We start from the raw sequence: 18,619 nt of genomic DNA on the forward strand, positions 1-18,619 counted from the left end.
GAATTTTACTAGAAAACAAGACAAAATGCTGTTATACATGTATGTGTGTGTGTGTTGTGTGTGTATATATATATATATATATATATATATATATATATATATATATATACATACATATATATATATATATATATATATATATATATATATATATATATATATATACACATATATATACATACATATATACACATATATATATATATATATATATATATATATATATATATATATATATATATATATATATATATATTTATTTATTAGGGCTGTTCAACGATTACAGAATAAGAGTCTGTGTTTATGTAATATATTGTGTTTGTTTTGTGTATAATTATTATGTATATATAAATACACACACATACATGTATATATTTAAGAAAAATATCTTATATTTTTATAAAAATATGTACATTTATATATAATTTAAATATCTAAAAATATAAATATATTTATATACTTATACATACATGCATATATTACTTAAATATACATGTATGTGTATGTATTTATATATACATAAAAATTATACACAAAACACACATATTACATAAACACAGACTCTTATTTTGTACATGATAATCACGATTATCGTTGAACAGCCCTAATATATATATATTTCAGTGTAAAAACCTCTACATATTATGCCATGTTGGTGAGCAACTAGGATTTAGGGGGGCTCAGTGGGATACTGCACTCTTGTAAAAGTTCAGATTATATTACATATGTATGTCTGGCCTTGAGGGATCAGGTAGGTGCTGAACCCCATAACAGATTGGAATGGTCTCTTCCAAGCACTCTCTCTCTCTGTGAATCACCCCACATGACATTTATGGGATCGTACTGTGATTACAGACTTTCTGCTTGTCAAATATTTCTAAACGCTTTATCAGGTAACAGATAACAGTGTTGTTTTAATACACTCTTAGTTTATTTTTGCACAGCTGCAAATGCAGAGTTGTTGTTGTCTAGATATTTAGACCACTGCTTGCACACTTTCTCTCTTTATTTTAGACTACAAAAATCTACAAACAATAACACCTATTTCATTTTTATGTGGATTGTCAGTATAAGCACATAAACGCTGTTTGTTGGAGTAGCCCAACACAGCAACATTGGCTCAACCAATGGTGTGAGTTTGTTGGCGAGGCTGTTTATAAACAAACCTATAAACATCTAACCAACGGCATCCCGGTGTTTAATCAATTTGTCATTATATGAAGTCCACATTATACAAACAAAATGAATTGTGATAGAGTTGTTGAATCTTAATTGAAATTACAGTTGTTTTTATATTAACTCCGTAGTGTGGCTTCTGTTATTTTCCTATCAAAGGCTAATAATTAACACAGTCGATAATCACAGTCACTGAAAGTACTTAAGCCATCAAATATTAGAATAACGTCACTACTCCCAGGCTCATTTACAAAATCCCGTTGAGAGAAAATAACGCATAGCCCTTCTTATGGCGCCTGTAATGTTCTCGGATATTGATTGTATCAAGGATATTAGCTGGTCTGTGACTTAATCAGCCACCGCCCCCATCTGAATAGAGCTTGAGCTAAATGACTCCCTCCTGAGTGGCCTGCTCTGTCTCTTTTTATTAAAACCCTACAGTCATTTGAATGAAAATGTCAATAGATCTTCCCTTACATGCTTTTACAAGAGAAGGAACTAAATTGTGATGAATTCTGAGTGACAAAACGCTTTTATATACAGCCCTATTTATTTGATTTAATTCATATTTTATGGGATTTTTTTTTAAATGCTGATCCATTGGGCATACTACAGTATTTCAATGGTTCACAGCTAATAAGCCTTGTTTCAAAACTCAAAGATCATGATTCAAGAGTTTTATTCCCAGAAATTTACATCACGGCTTACTGATACTGCATCTGGGAAGCTGGTGGGGAACGGCAACAGGCTATAATATGTAAATAATCTAGGACATTAAACAGTCCCATTTCCACGCTAGGTCTTTTTTAGAGTGCCACAACGCTGGTCCTCTGCATATCCAGTGGTATAATTATAAAACCAATTAACTGAGAATAATTTGCCCTAATGGCAGAGCCAATAAACAAACAAACTGAGCGAGTGATTTAATGGAAGGGTGTCTTTGTGTTGCTTTGTTGCCTTGCGAGTGGCCCAAATGAGTTTAACAAGAGCTCCCTCGAGATGCTACATATACCAGAGATATGAGAGAGCATCTCTTTTTGATTTCCCCTGATCCTCGACTACCATTAAAAACTTTAGGAGGCATCCGTGGAGGTCGATCTAGTACCTTACTGTACACAGCACTGACCATACCAGAGATGTCCATAATAGAGACCGGACCCGACGCTCTTGTGTTAGCCGAGATGTTGTTGTGTGTGTTATTCCGTATCTCCCGCTGACTTGTGTATTACATTAACAAGCCACTTACTGATTGACTGAGAGCTTCTCTCCATGAGCCCTTTTAATCTACTCTGATATGAAATGCATGATTTCGCTGCAGGAGTCAGATCTGCGGGTGGGCGATGTCTTAAACTGTAATTGAATAAGTGTAAGAATTACTGTGTCTTACAAGGGTAACATGAAATGAGTGATAACCGTTCACCCCTTTTTGATTGGCGCACACTGGTTTATACACATTCAGTGCAATTGGGGCCTTATATGTAAAATGTCATCCATGGCATCCGTGTCTGTTAACAAAGTTAACTATTTTCTATATATATATATAACTATTATATATATATATAAAATCATAAAGTGAATCTCATATTTGCGTAACTGAGTGAAATGATCTGGCATCTACTGTGTTGTAGCCACATGGAGTCAGTGTAGAGTCCTGATAGGAGGAATGAATGTGGTTTGTAATTATTTTACAATGAATTGAGTTTCTCTTGCATTTTGCTGGCCTGATTAACTGGTTAATTAGAATAAAAAAAACAGGTGTTTTGCAAAGAAAAACCTGATAAATGAGCTTGAAAAAATACTAATTTTAACTACAGATGCAGTGTCACTACTTGTATTGTCTAAGGCTGTTTAGAATACCATCACATCATACTGATACTTCTATACATGTATGCTTAGATTGACTACAGATTTCCAGTATGAAATAACCAGATGTGGTATCAGCTGTGATCAGCTATATATATATATATATATATATATATATATATATATATATATATATATATATATATATATATATATATATATATATATATATATTATCTGTAATATATCTATCTATAAATCTGTAGTCAATCTAAGCATACATGTATAGAAGTATCAGTATGATGTGATGGTATTCTAAACAGCCTTAGACAATATATACACACACACACACACATATATATATATATATATATATAAAGGGTGTTTTGGACTCTCTGAACAGTGAGACAGGCCACTGTCTTCACTCATTGTATGTATATGTGTGTGTGTATATTATATATATATATATATATATATATATATGTGTGTGTGTGTTAAAATTACTACTTTTAATATATATTCCATTTGAACATAGCCAAAGATGGGAAACGTCTGATTTATGTAGAGAAAGACTGATTCCAGCATATCAAAGTTTATGAACAACTGGCATTTTCTTGCACATGCTTCTTTGGTTGAGTTCAACATGTTTCATATATTATTGTAGAAAAAAGAAAACAAACGCACTACCGTCTGAGGTGCCAGTCAAAAGAGATAAATTCAAATGTGTATTTTTTATATATATTATTGTAGACCATGAAATTCTCAATAGGCTTTATCTCCAGACAGCATATTACAACATGCTGTATATATGCTTGAATTTTTTCCTTGAATAATGGAACAATGCAGAATTAAAGATAAAAGCTAAAGTATTGCAGTGGCAGGACACGTGTTAAGCTGTAGCTCTATACTTTGTTTCTATATATAAGCACATTGTGTAATTCAACTCCTCTTGGCAGCAGTTCTCAGTAGGAGAAACCACTAGCTCAGCACATTACCCTACCCAATAAACCATTATGTTTCAAACCACAAGATGGGTGGACAAGAACTGTGTGCTGAAGACAGAAAACTGCATTACAACTCCAGACCGTGGACATATTTTCAATAGTCAAGGTTTAAAGGAGTTTACACAAACATCTGTCATCATTTACTCATCCTCGTGTCATTCCAAACCTGTATGGCTTTCTTTGTTCCATAGAATACAAAGTATTTTGTATTCTATGGAAGGCATTTTGGTCAGTTTGTAAATTGTTACACAGATTTTATATATATATTATTATGAATTGTGCATGATTTATATGGACTAATTTTTATGATACTTTAATGATAGTTTTGCATCCTTTATAAAGCTTAAAAGCCTAGATCATTGTAACTTCATGGAAGAAATTAATAAATACAATTAAATATCTTGTTTGTGTTTAACAGACGAAAGTAAGTCATACGAGTTTAGAATCAATTTTTGGTTATTCCCCAAAAATTAACTATTCCTTTAAATTCGTTTTCTGCTTACATTTTTAAATATAGTATGAATAACAGTAAATGGTGTAATAAATGTAATATTTCTATAAAGGGTGTTTTGGACTCTCTGAACAGTGAGACAGGCCACTGTCTTCACTCATTATCTAAGCTGTGTTCATAAACCCCACTAAAACCTGGCCGCCGCTCCTACTTTCGTATGCTGTAGGTCCAGCTGAAAATTTGTGCTGCTTCCAAAGGTTCTCTCAGGAAATGACACTTCCTATGTACTTTTCACTAGCAGGGGGAGTGATTCCAGGATCGAGAAAGAAAATGAGTGCGGGTGAAAAAAGAAAGACTGGGAAAGAGGGGTGTTTCTAACTGGGAACAGAGCACGCACTGTTTCAGATTACACACACACAGTGAGAGGGAGAAAGAGAAAGAAAAGGAGAAAAAATCCCAAGGACTCCTTTCTTTTCTTGACGTTTAGTTGGGTTTATGGAGCCTACGGGTCTGCAAAATGAAGCTCTCCGCTGTTGCGATAGTTCTCCTGACTAGGGCTTTTATTGGAGGTAAGAATGTGTGTTTTTGTTGGCCTTTTAAAATGCAATGACGAAACGATGTCAGTGAGATGATTTTTCAGACAACTGCTTCACGTTTGTCACTCTTGTACAGTAACTGCAGTGTTTATCTGCATAAAACTATTTTGCATGATTTAAATTTTTTAAAAAGTTAACAAAACTTTCGAACTTTTCTTTACTGACCTAATTTTACTCTATATTTGTGTATTTTTCTCCAGTGCATATTGCAAAATATGTTAGACCGCATTATTTTGAACAGTCTTAACTAAGCAACTAGACATCTTCAGGTCTCAGCATTATTAGTGGGGCTTTTTGTTTATGTCCAAATCTCTCTTGTGATGTGGTTTTTGGATTGAAAACAGAGCCCCGGCTGACCCCGGAGGGACTCGAGTAATTGGGACACAACATAAACACGACAAAGGCTTTTAGCAGCTGGATACAATCTTGTTGTCGTGTTCCCTGCTCTATACTCTAGTTCAATAAGGCAGACAAATGTTTTCCACCTGTAGTTTCTGTTTGACAGAGCATATTGAGCCCAGATGCATTCAGATATTTTACACCCTTTAGGGGTCATGGATTTGGGCCAGAATAGGAGATATCACCAATGAAGCTCCAAAGAAAACTGAAGAATAAATATAATTTATATTATACATTTAAATATAAATTTGTGATCTTTTAATTTATTTATTTTTTTTATGATTTGCTTCTGTTTGCTCATTTAAATTAGGAATGATTTTCTTGGATTCTAGTCAATAACACATTCTCTATTTAATATAATATATATATATATATATATATATATATGTTTTTTTATTCTTTTCCCAGAGCTGAGTGATGCTTTAAATGTGTCCGTCACCCCTGGGCCAGTCAGCATGTGTATGGAAGGAGACAACATCACTTTGTCCTGCTTAGTGTCTCAGAGGAAGAGAAGCAGCAGTGTCCTGGTGCTTCGTTGGCTCTATTTCCCCACACCTGAAGACGAGAACCTCGTGGTCAGGATGGGCATGAAGAAAGCCAAGTATTACGGCAACTACAGCAAGCTCTTTCCCCAAACAAAGTTCCACATGTGGGAAGAAATGGACGGACAAATCTACCGTCTGCTGATCCTGAATGTGTCCCTGAAGGACGGGGGCAACTACACCTGTAAAGTGCAGGAAATACGGAAGCACAGAAACAAGTGGAGGGCCTCTTCGAATGGAACAGGGAGCATGGAATTACGAGGTAACTCCAGGATTTTTTAAGTTGTGTCTTAAATGATGTAAAACACATTATGTACTCAGCCATATAGTGAATTCTGAAGACTAATTAATTCTGGAGGCTTGGCTCAAATTAATATATATACACTCTAAAAAATGCAATTTTAACCCAGCGGTAGGGTTAAATGTTTGCCCAACCTGCTGGGTAGTTTTATTTAACTCAACTATTGTTTAAAAATTACTGTATTGCTTAATTAAAATTAACCCAAAGTATGTTGGAAATGAACATTTATTAATGTTCAATTAATAATTATTAAACAATAAACATTTATTAAATTGCTTATTAATAAATTTATATTAATAAACTATTAAACTATTAAATTTATATTAATAAAATATTAAAGCTTATTAATAAACATTCACCTTTTGTCTATTATTGTTGACTCTAATTGCATCTGGTTTTTAATTTCCCAACTATTTTGGGTTCATTTTAAGCTAGCCATATAGCAATTTTTAAACAATAGTTGGTTTAAATAAAACTACCCAGCAGGTTGGGCAAACATTTAACCCTACCGCTGGGTTAAAACAACCCAATTGCTTGGTTTGTCCATTTTCAACCCAACTTCGGTTGTTTTTAACCCAGCATTTTTTAAAGTGCACTGTAAAAAAATCCCGTTGTTTCTACGGAAAAATACCGGCAGCTGTGGTTACCAGAACAATACTGTAAAAATGACATCAAACCGTAAACATACTTACGGAGTTACATGTGAATTTTACATTTTAAATCTGTTAAATTTACGGTAATATAACGTATTTCATTAACTGATATAATGTTAATTTACCAACCTAATGAAGTACTAATATCTGTTTTGTACCTTTATAATACACTGACAGTCACCAAACACAGTGGTGATGAGAGTCACATGATGAATCAATGTTCATCACAAGCAGATTTTCCACAAGCTGAGAAGCACAATACTGATATATAGAAGGTGCACACAGTGTCATTCACACACACACTGAACACCATCATGGTAACATGCATGACATTTTAAAAATGCAATAAACATTAATTTAACAACATCAGATGTAACATAAACCCCTAATGTACATAACTGATTAGAAAAAAATGAGAAAAACTAAGAAGAAACAGAGTTATTTCAACGAAAATATATCAAATGTGAAGTATCACGCAGGGAATTGTGGGAATGTCAATATATGGTTTTTCACTGTAAATTTTACAATGAATTGTTATTTTTCACTTCCAAAAACTGTGAATTTAACGGTATTTTACCGTAAAATTACATTAAATGTACCATTAGATCTATTACAGTTATTCACCGTATATAGTACGGAAACTTTCTGTAAACCAATTAACAGTTTTTCACCGCAGCATTTTTACAGTCTTTTACTGTTAAAATCACGGTCATTTTTTACAGTGTGTACGTTCACCATTTTGATTTTTATAGCACGTGTGAACACAAACGGTCGACACGTGCACACTAGAAAGTTTAATTCTTGTACATTGTCTGTGCTTTTTCTCTCCAGAAGGTCGATACAAATGTACTTTTGTAAACAAGATTTGCTTTTTTTCTTAACCCCTTCTCACACTGGGGGCGTCAGTTGTTGTTGTGTCGTCTGTAGTTTTTGTTGTTGTTAGACCACCTCCTCCATTGCTTTTGAAAAAACTAATTAGTGCAACAAAAAAAAAAGCAAGGCACATGTGCGAAGTGTGCATACAGATTATGCGCGGTTAGAAAAACTGCACAATGTGAAAGCTTTTTATGGAAGGAAGCAATCTGGAGTATCGGAGTTTAAAACTAACCATTCGATTCAGAGTCTATAGTCACTAGTGCCAGCGAACCATGTGGTTGAGTTGGATGTGGTGGAATGATGTCTTGCCACGGTCAGGGCTAACCACACAACAGCTGTTTCCTACAGTTCACTAATCCTTCAGTTCATCCAACTCAGGGTCAATTCCAATTCCACAATTAATGACAAAGTTCATTGTTAGCTATTTGTAAACCTCTTTAACAAACGGGATGGTCTGTCTTTTCAGAACATCACAAAAGATAGACTATATCAGATTCACATAGTGACATTACTCCATGTCAGCGGTTCAAAGCCCAAATCCAAATAGTTTTAGAATGGTCCATAAAATTTTCAAATAATCAACAAGAAAATGAGGCGTAAACGTTCCCATTTCTCACGTTGTAGCCTTTTCTTACATGCTATCTTCAGTGTGTTTGTAAGTCTCAGGGTTCCACCTTCCTCATATATACATCATTTCCACTATAAATGTGTTCGGGGCCAACACAAACAGACCATGAGGCTGTTAACGAGAGCAACCTGGACATGCTGTGGGGACAGAGCGAAGAGACTTGGCAGAGATGCAACTGAAAACATTTACTCTGGCTGCATTATGAGTTTTCCTATGGTGTTCGGACAGCAAGAGGTCCCCAATGCCTCAGCGTCCACTGGATTAATCATCTGCCTGATAAACGACAATTGCCTGATTCTAGCAACAATAAAGAGAACAAAGAAGTATTTCTTTGCACTCGAATGGACAGTTCACTCAAAAATAAACATTTTGTCATTCCTGCCATATGACTTTCTTTCTTCCATAGAACACAAAAGGAGTTGTTCTGAAGAATCTACTAGAGCTTTAAACTTTAAAAAACATGTAAACAACACCATCAAATATCATTCATTAACATTATATAAAAGTATTTCATAAGACTTGTGTTATACTGTATATAATTCTCCTGAAATCACTTTGTAATCAATAGACTAAAATAAAAGTCATTGACTGATAATTTTCAGCTTCAAGAGTTTTTGTCACAATTTTGTAAACTGGATCAGTCGAGTCATTTGAAAAGATCCAACTCAAAAGAATGATGCGTTCACGAATCAGACATTGCTTCTCTCATGAATGTGTCAGTGAGAACTGGGGCAGATGTAAAGATTTTCAGAGTGTAATAAATTACAATTCAATCCGTTTCTTACACAAAGCTATTATAGGTTTCAGAAGACTTGGAATATAGTGCACAAGTCATATTTCTTCTTTTATATTTCACTGAAGAAAGAAAGTCATATGGGTTTGGAACGACATGAGGTTGAGTAAATGATGACACAGATTTCATTTTTGAATCAATCATTTCTTTAAAATATAGCTCATTACTTTAGACTGTTAAAAAAGCAAAGTTATTTATTATGCTTCATCATTGGCTATGAACAATCACTGCATCTTTCTTTGTATAGTTTTCTTTATATAACTGATGTTTTAGAAGCTAAATCCAAAATTCTAAAAGTATTAAGTCTGTGAAATTGCTATATATTTGTTTAAGCAGTTTATTTTGAGAATAGAAAAAACATGGCTTATTTTTTTAAACCATTACATATAGCTGATGATTAGTTTGAAGAAAAACACCAGCATATATGTCACTGATATAAAGATGTGGGTTTGAGGGATATAAGTAAATAAATATTACTGTAGGGTGTAGACAACCACAGATACCCCACTTTACCCAACTCTGAGACACAAAAAATACAAGAAAAAAGCAAATGAAAGAGGAAACAAACAAGAGGCAATAAGGAAGGAAATGGAGGTCGTAGGTTGATTTAAACTGGGGAATTTGTCTTGTACAACAAAACAATGTCAACTAGCTGAGATAGATACCCCATAAACATAGACCAAAGCAGGACCACAGAGCGGGGTTTACCACTTCAACCATCACTACAGCCACTGGGTCGGCCAGCAAATGACTTAATGCTTTTCCAAAACAAAAGCAGCACTCAAACATACGCTGTTCCCCACCCGTTTGACTTCAGATGTAGTGTGCACTTTGTTCTCGAGTGTTATTGCACAGTGTTTCTGTAGATCTGAAAATGTGCTGAACCCCTCAGATTAGCAGGGGTTTTATAGAATGGTTTTGACTTGAAAGAAAATGCAGATCAGATGTGTAACTGTATACCTGGTACGGACGGAGTCACAGCCGAAGCAGAGACAGTGCTAATGAAGTGCATGTGGGCAGAGAAGCACACCAGGGTCCGTTAGGGCCCAGAATGTGGAGAGAAGCCAGATAAAAAATACTTTGATTATTAAGGCTGTTTGGAAGTGTTTCTCTAGAGCTCTTTTGTGCTTTTCAATGCTCTAGTAATTAAGAAAATTAATAAAGAAAATAAAATGTGTGTAATTTTTAATGTTTAAATACTTTCTCCTTACTTAATATGCAGAGAAAACCATTTGTAGATTGATTTACCCTTCCGTTCCATTTCTTTAGCATTTTAACCTGCCCAACACAGCAACATTGACTCAAGCAATGGTGTTGGTTTAGGGGCAAAACTGTGTTTCTGGCTGACCAATGGCAGATGGAGGGAGTGTTCGGGAAATGTCATGTGGCACACAAATGACAGTTTTAAGATAGCATATTATTGCATTTCATTGTTCAATCATCTACATTTTATTGAGCTCATTTTACGTTTTAAAGCAATTCTCTCCACCAGTGCCCTCAACATCTGCAAGCAATTTCCCCTGACCTGTTTAAAAAATGCCATGCAGCAAGCATTGAAAGAAGAAAAATGAAAGCAAGAATGAGAGAAAAAAAATTGATTTTCCAAGTATTCTCAAAAATCTGAATTTAGTTTCCCAGGTAAACAAATATCAACAGTAATTAGTAGTAGACTATGTTATTTAAATATTGATGTAATGCATGCTGTATGTATTAATAGCTGTTTATAAGCTTTCTGTGAAAGATTTATTAAAGCCACATTTCTCAGGATCAAAGGTTAAGTATTTTTAGAGGCCGCTAATGCAACTTCCTTTTAAACAAAATAACCTTGCCTGGTCATATTGAAGCCTCATCAAGCACAACCCTGCAAAAAAAAATCTCCACGGTATACAAGATGTTGGGGAGAATAACCAGGTTGAGACTTGATCCAAATATGGAACAATATGATAGAAAATTTCATTATTGTGTGAGTTTTTCTTCTGAACTTAGATTGTAAAATTGCAATACAAATGTTAAAGGTGCCCTAGAATCAAAAATTGAATTTACCTTGGCATTAGGGCTGCAACAACGAATCGATAAAATTCGATTATTAAAAGAGTTGGCAACGAATTTCATTATCGATTCCTTGTGTCGCGCGACTATTAAGCCTCTCAATGAGACGCGGAGATGTTTGAGTATAAAAACGCGCGGTTGAGCGAGAAGCAGAGCGGAGCAAAAATAAATAAATAAATAAATAGCAGAGCGGAGGTAGAGGAAAGACCATCGGAGAGACCCGTGACGTTGTTCTGAACAGGCGTGCCGTTGTCAGGACCCCGCAGTTTTGAAAAGACAGAAATCGACCCCCGCACTTTTGATACGGGCTGCTTCAATCAGTCACACTATATCATCTTTTAGCTTTGGATATTTTCTTTCAAATGAGACCATTTTCACGTTTTTTCACGCTTTCGTTCATAAATAATCAACTGTTTTGTAGCGAATGTGAAGAACAGGAAATGCGCTTTGAACGGAGAAACACGCGATCTCCAAACAATCGATCAAAGCGTGCTAACATTTTAGGACAGGTCGATGGTATATAAATCATGCCCGAATGTCAAACAAGCCAAAACGGCCTTTCATAAACCGTGAATTTGACCACTTGACAAGGTAAGGAGGCTGATCTCTCAGGTTGACGCGCGAGCTGGCTTGACTGAAGTTTTCGTGAGGATTTAAGGTTTATGGACTGCTTTGATTTTGGTAATTACATCTAGAAAGATAAAAGCATTGATGGCATCTATAAAATAGATATCTGAAAGCGAAACAAAAGTGATATTGCCTCGTCCAGTGAGGAGGACGCACGAGAGGAGACCTGCGCGTTTAATTGGTATGTGTACTTTAATACTGCATTTACAATGCTTATCAGTGGCATACATTTCGATTGCGAACGTGAAAATCCAAAAGACCATGGCTAAAACTAAATCAAAATTTGCTGTCAAAATTAACACTGATCTGTTGTCATGTATTTATTCTGTGCTTTGTCCTATATCGGTTATTGTTGACAAATATATTTGTGTTTGTTATACTTTTTAAATTTCATTTTAAAGTTTTTTATAGCACTTGGTCATCTTAAGCTAAACAAAATTATACATCTTTTTGTGCAATTTATTTAAAAAAAAGCCCTATATATTTGGCAGATGTAAAGCATACATGTGTATGTTTTTTGTGTTAGTCCATTTGTTTTTTATTACTTTAACAGCTCAGGGATGTTAAAAGAGCAACCTGTTTTTGCACTTTCTGAGGATTTTTTTGCACTGTGAATTTGCACTGTCATTTCTGTTTTTGAATAAAAGGTTGGAAATTAATGTTTTTTTCCCTCCGATTAATCGGTTAATTGCAAAAATAATCGACAGATTAATCCATTATTGAAATAATCGTTAGTTGCAGCCCTACTTGGCATAGCTGAATAACAAGAGTTCAGTACATGGAAATGACATATATTGAGTTTCAAACTCCATTGCTTCTTCCTTCTTATATAAATCTCATTTGTTTAAAAGACCTCTGAAGAACAGGCGAATCTCAACATAACACAAACTGTTACATAACAGTCGGGATCATTAATATATACGCCCCCAATATTTGCATATGCCAGCCCATGTTAAAGGCATTACACAAGGGCAGCCAAATAAATACTGTACTCACATGATCCGAAGCATGCATGCAGTATGCATGATGAACACCTTGTAAAGATCCATTTGAGGGTTATATTAGCTGTGTGAACTTTGTTTATGCACTGTATTATAGTCGAGAGCTCGGGTGGGGTTTAAAGGGGCCGCAGCCTGAATCGGTGCATAGTTAATGATGCCTCAAAATGGGCAGTTAAAAAAATTAATAATAAAAAAATCTATGGGGTATTTTGAGCTGAAACTTCACAGACACATTCAGGGGACACCTTAGACTTATATTACATCTTGTGAAAGAACGCGTTCTAGGGCTCCTTTAAGTGCAATAAAATCCACAATGCAAACCAGTTTGCAACTGCAATTTTAAAAACACCTTTATAATGATTATGTTATAATGCGTGATGGGCGCCGCCATGTTAGTTTGCACCACAATTTAGAAAATCAGATCTGTCAGATTTACGTCATGTAAAATCGTCCATTTCTCATGAAATACATAAAAGTAAGTGGCTGGTGAACTGGGAGAAGAATACAGTAAAATTCAGTGTTACCTTCCAATGTGTATCTGGTCAAAATTTAGAATGAAAAAATGCTAATAGCTTTTGATTAATGTTGCTTATTTAAATGAAACTGGTCTTGAAAGATTTCTTGAGTCATACAGAGAACAATGATACCAATCATTGTTTAAAAAAAAAAACTAATCCCTTTCTATTGTATTCTATTGTACTCTGAGCACTGCCTAAAACTTGTATTGTGAGCACTTCTTCTCTATTTGCTTCATCATGACGACTCGCTTGTTGTATTCCTCACTTGTAAGTCGCTTTGGATAAAAGCATCTGCCAAATGAATAAATGTCAATGTAAATGTAAATTATAACACATTCGGTCGAACTTACTGTCTGGAGTGTCCGCCATTTTGAATTTCTTTGAAAACCTACTTTTTCACACTCCTCCTAGACCACTGGTTCAATTTTCCCCAAAATCAGCTCAGATCATCTACAGACCATGCCGGCAAAAAGATATTGTTGATTGAACCGTTCTCAAATAACTCATCAACAAATTCCATGGCATGGTCAAGTCAAGTCACCTTATATAGCACATTTTACAATGCAGATTGTTTCAAAGCAGCTTCACAGTGATTGGTAATTGGTAAATAATGCAACAAAGTTTGTTTTGGCTGTACAGCGGCTCTAGAATAAAATAGTGTCATAGCCCAGCTTAAGTAAGTTCAGTACTGATTCATAATTATGTAGAAATCATTAGTTATTATTTTAATAAATTTATCTATTCATCTAGTTCAGTTTGCATACAATGGTATCAGTACAGGCAGATCAGTAATATTTTTGAATATTAAGTGTCCCCGCAAGTCATCAGGTGACAGAATAGAGAAAAATCCTTGGGAAAATCCAGGCTTATCTTGACGTGGTGCCAAGATGATTCTGAGGCTGTAACTCTTCAACGCTTTGGCATATTGACAGTAAACTTTATATGTGTCATTGTCTTCTCACACTGACCACACAACATCAATTTAGTAACAATGCCATGTGACCTATGTCAAAAGTGATAAGCAATTTAATCATATTAGAAGTTATTATATTTGGGATTTTTCTGCCATTTTGAAATAAATTAAAATAATCTAAAAATGTCTTTAATTATTCATTATTGCAGTTGCTCTGATGCTCACAGCCAACTCATTGTGCCTTTTTGTGGTTTGGTTAATTGCTGTTTGCAGCTGTATTTTTACTTATGGCTCTCTCTTTATGTTTTCAGTGCATCATATACCAAGCACAGAAAAAGCTGATGTCATATGGCGCATGTTTGAAGGTATGCTGTTACCTCAATAATAAAATAGAGCAACTTGTTGTTTATTGCAGTCTGCAGTATGGTTTCTGTCACTGATAAAGGCGCACATTTTTTGTGCTGGCTTGGATCACAGTTTAGTGTTAGACAGCTTTTGGCTAGTGTTACATCTCCTCCCTTCTGGTGGAGAAAGACCAAACCAGATTCAACCAAGTCTAAACCAAATGTGCTCACAGTGTTTGGTTTGTTTTTGTGGCCAGTTGTAAGCTTTTATTGGAATAAAGATTCTTCCTTGGTTTATGACACTTTACAACATTTACACTATATTATTACAAAATCCACTACATTATAAATACAAAATTAAAAAAAAAATTACATTATTGCAGGTATAATTTATAGTTTTAATAACATTTGTTAAAAGTAAAAAAAAAAATGTAATACTGATGTATGATTGTTTGAGAATGTTTTCATTTGTTTTCTGCAGGGTTTTGCGCTCATTGTAATTTAGTGTTTATAGCACATTATTTTGCTCTGATCTTTTTCAGATTTGTATTTGTGTGCTGTGCTCATCTGCTCTATCGGTCTGGTCTGTATTCTTGTCTTTGCCATGACTATCACATGTCAGCACCTGCAGCACAAACGAAGACTACGAGGTGATGAGCTTTTTACCCTAGAGTACAAATTATTTACTCAATATTTTAACAATAAAATGTCATCAGAAATTTCAAAATTAATTTTTAAATGAAATAATTTTGTATGTCACAGAGTATTTATTTATTCATTTGTTTCTAATGTTTTTTTTTTTTATGTTTGTTCTGTTTTCATCTAGCCAATTATTACCTAGTGAAGTGCCCAGAAAACAGGTAAACCTATGTAATATGATTTACCTCTGCTTTACTGTTATGTATGATTGACTGATTCTTAGATTGATTCTAAGGCTAACATTGTTCTGTTTTAAATATCCAGCTCAGGAGAGACAGTAACCAGTGTGTCCAGCTCCTCTCCTGCAATGCACAGAAAAGAGAAACGACACAAACCACAGCTCAGAGACGTCACTGAACCACTACCACCACCACAGATACCAGCTAAAGGTATTCAAACACCAATTCAAAGATGACTGTTTACATATTGTGTTATTAAAAATATTGGGTAACACTGTACAATAAGGTTCAATTCATTAACATTACTTAATGCATTATGTATCATCAACCAACAATTACCTTTTTTTAATAGCATTTAATAATATAGGTTAATGTTAATGTATATTATAAATACTCTATTGCATTTACATTTATGCATTTGCCAGATGCTTTTGTCCATTAATTCAATATACATTAATTACTGATAATTTAACACTATGTATTACTGTATGTAGAAATTAACATTAACCAAGGTTAATAAATGCTTACATATTTTTATGCTAGCTATTTCATTAACTATTGTTACACTATAGAACCTTATTGTAAAGTGTTTCCATGAAAATATTGTAATTTTGTTCAAATTATGTTTTCTTTGGTTTGTTTTCTAGCACCTGTACCAAGAAAACCACGTAGAACCAAACTTTTAAAGCCACAACCTACAAAAATGGTAGGAATGCCGACTCTTATCGAATTAGTTTTACATAAGAGCATTATTTGCTTTCATGCTAAAATATTAAAAAGATCAAATGATGCTGATATGGTTTTATAATTGTCCTAAATATATATATCTTGCTAAATTACTTTTATAATTTTTTAAAAATGTTTTATAATTAATTTTGTACGTGTAATCTTTTTATTGACAATTTTATAACGACGCATTTTCTTTAGCCCCTCAATTGAATTTTCACAGACTAGAAACATGCAAGAGGGAAATAATGTTGCTTTCTCATAGAGCTTTATGTTCGCCACAGTTATTGCTATACCTACCTCCATTTATGGGTGTTATAATTTTATTTACTATTATTGCTTTCCAAAGCGCGATTATTTATTTAACATGCTTGATTCTTATTAGATTAGTTTCCAGGGAAATCATCACAGAAATGCAAAAAAGCAGCAAAAAAGAGAAAATGTTTTATGATCCAGCATTGTGTTGTGAAATCCGGTTGTAATCTGGTTGGTCAGTGAGGACAAGCTTTATGACAAGGCTCTATATAGAACACAGTCTCGTTTATATGAGTGTAATTGATAGGGTATCAGAGGACATAAGTATGCTTCTGCTCTGTGTACTTGCGTTGTTTGCATTCTCTTTTTAGAAGTACTTGCTTTGACCATCTGAAATATCTGCTTATCAGATGAAGTGCTTGTTCCTGCTTGAGTTACAACCGTCTACGAACAATCCTAAAATTATACATATAATTTCATGTTGTTCTGACCCCACATTCCCCAGTGAATACTAAACGCCCTCTTTCAGACCTCTGACCACATAGTCTTCATATATCTGAAACGCCCTGTTCTCTTCTCATCCTCAAGCCAAGGGTGGTAGAGGACAGTCTGACATACGCAGAGCTGGAGCTGGTGAAACCGAAGCCTGAGCTGAAAACAGACTCAACTGGATGTGCACAACTTGAGCCCAAAACAAACTGCACGGGGACTGTATACGCCCAAATACTTTTTGTGGAGAAGCAAGTGTAAATATGTATATTAAAGAGTTTCATACCAAAATTATTTATGAGATTGTTTAAAATATTTTTTACCTTACATACTGATGTTCTGGTATTTCACATATACTAGTATTACTAGTATAAATCTGTAATACAACAGCAGTTTTTATATATTTGGGCACATTTATGTACCTATTTGAGACCTTCCTTTCATTAGCAAAAAAGAAAGGATTACATTGTGGATTTAACTCCAAACATGCGTAATTTGATTATGCAATTTTGTAAAATATGTAACAAATTAAATTTTTTGATATGTTGTATGAAATAAAGATTACTCCTCTAAAAGCAGAGGATGATACAGTATGAGCAAAAGAGCACTGATTTATTGTCTCATTTATGTCTGCTTAAACAGGCGGTCACAACATATTGTGTACTTCAGCATAATGAAGAATATTTAACCCTCTGATGTAACCAACATATAAGATCTATAACCTTGTTCATTGAAGTTTACTTTCCATAACTGAAAATACACGTCAGCTGTAATAGACACCATGTATTAAAGATGTATTAGATATTTAAATTCAGCTCGACTCTATAAAAAAAGAATGCATTTTTACAATATTTTAATGCATAATATTTGCAAATAATAGTTTTTATTAATAACACATTTTTATATTTATGAAAAATTTGAATTATAATGTAATTTTATATATTTTTAAAATAAATCAATGTTTATTACAAATATAAACATTTAGATTTAGAAACAATAGGGACTTAAAGTATAGACACAATATGAATATGGATGTGAGTGTAGTGAAGGTTATCTATGCAATGGAGCCTTTGCTTCTTCAAACATTTCTGATAGTAATAAAATCTGTAATATTTTGTAATTCAGGAGTGCTCATAATCAGAGTTGGGCAAGTTACTTCCAAAATGTAATACATTACTAGCTACTGTCATTTGAAAGTAATTAGTTACATAACAATATTACTGTCTCTGAATTGTAATGCGTTACACTACTTTTGCGTTACTTTCACCAAAATAACCACAGAAGTATGACGGCATAAAATGCTAAAATGTAGTTTATTGCTGCTCATTATACATCCAGTGGAGGGCGATGTGGTATCGCATAATGACTGTAGGCCAGTGATCCTCCAGGGCTTGGAGATAACTTAAAATGAATTTAAATTTATTAACATAATTCATTAATTGTATTATTAATACATTAAATTAAATATTACAAACACCACCTCTTTGTGTATTGTGCGATTGTTTCGGAGCAGCCCACGCCATTTCTCATCGCGCTGTGCAAAGGTAGTATATGCAATCTACGTCTCTCAGTTGGATAAAGAAAACCAGTGTCGCTA

General features: G+C 34.1%; 1 protein-coding gene across 2 annotated transcripts; it reads left to right on the forward strand.

Moving 5' to 3' along the window:
- Positions 1 to 4,775: 4,775 nt before the first annotated feature.
- On the forward strand, positions 4,776 to 17,614 carry vstm4a (V-set and transmembrane domain containing 4a). Of its 2 annotated transcripts, XM_067385326.1 has the most exons (8): positions 4,777 to 5,003; positions 5,838 to 6,233; positions 14,642 to 14,695; positions 15,217 to 15,324; positions 15,501 to 15,534; positions 15,638 to 15,762; positions 16,200 to 16,258; positions 17,122 to 17,614. In XM_067385326.1, exons 1-8 carry the CDS (start codon positions 4,952 to 4,954, stop codon positions 17,281 to 17,283), a joined length of 990 nt encoding a protein of 329 aa, XP_067241427.1. In that variant the 5' UTR covers positions 4,777 to 4,951; the 3' UTR covers positions 17,284 to 17,614. The 2 variants fall into 2 exon arrangements, with proteins under 2 accessions (XP_067241428.1, XP_067241427.1); XM_067385327.1 differs by lacking the exon at positions 14,642 to 14,695 and having other exon boundaries at positions 4,776 to 5,003.
- The last annotated feature ends 1,005 nt before the right edge of the window (positions 17,615 to 18,619 follow it).

The sequence above is a fragment of the Chanodichthys erythropterus genome, chromosome 5 (assembly GCF_024489055.1).
Source record: "Chanodichthys erythropterus isolate Z2021 chromosome 5, ASM2448905v1, whole genome shotgun sequence".
Classification (NCBI taxonomy): Eukaryota; Metazoa; Chordata; class Actinopteri; order Cypriniformes; family Xenocyprididae; genus Chanodichthys; species Chanodichthys erythropterus.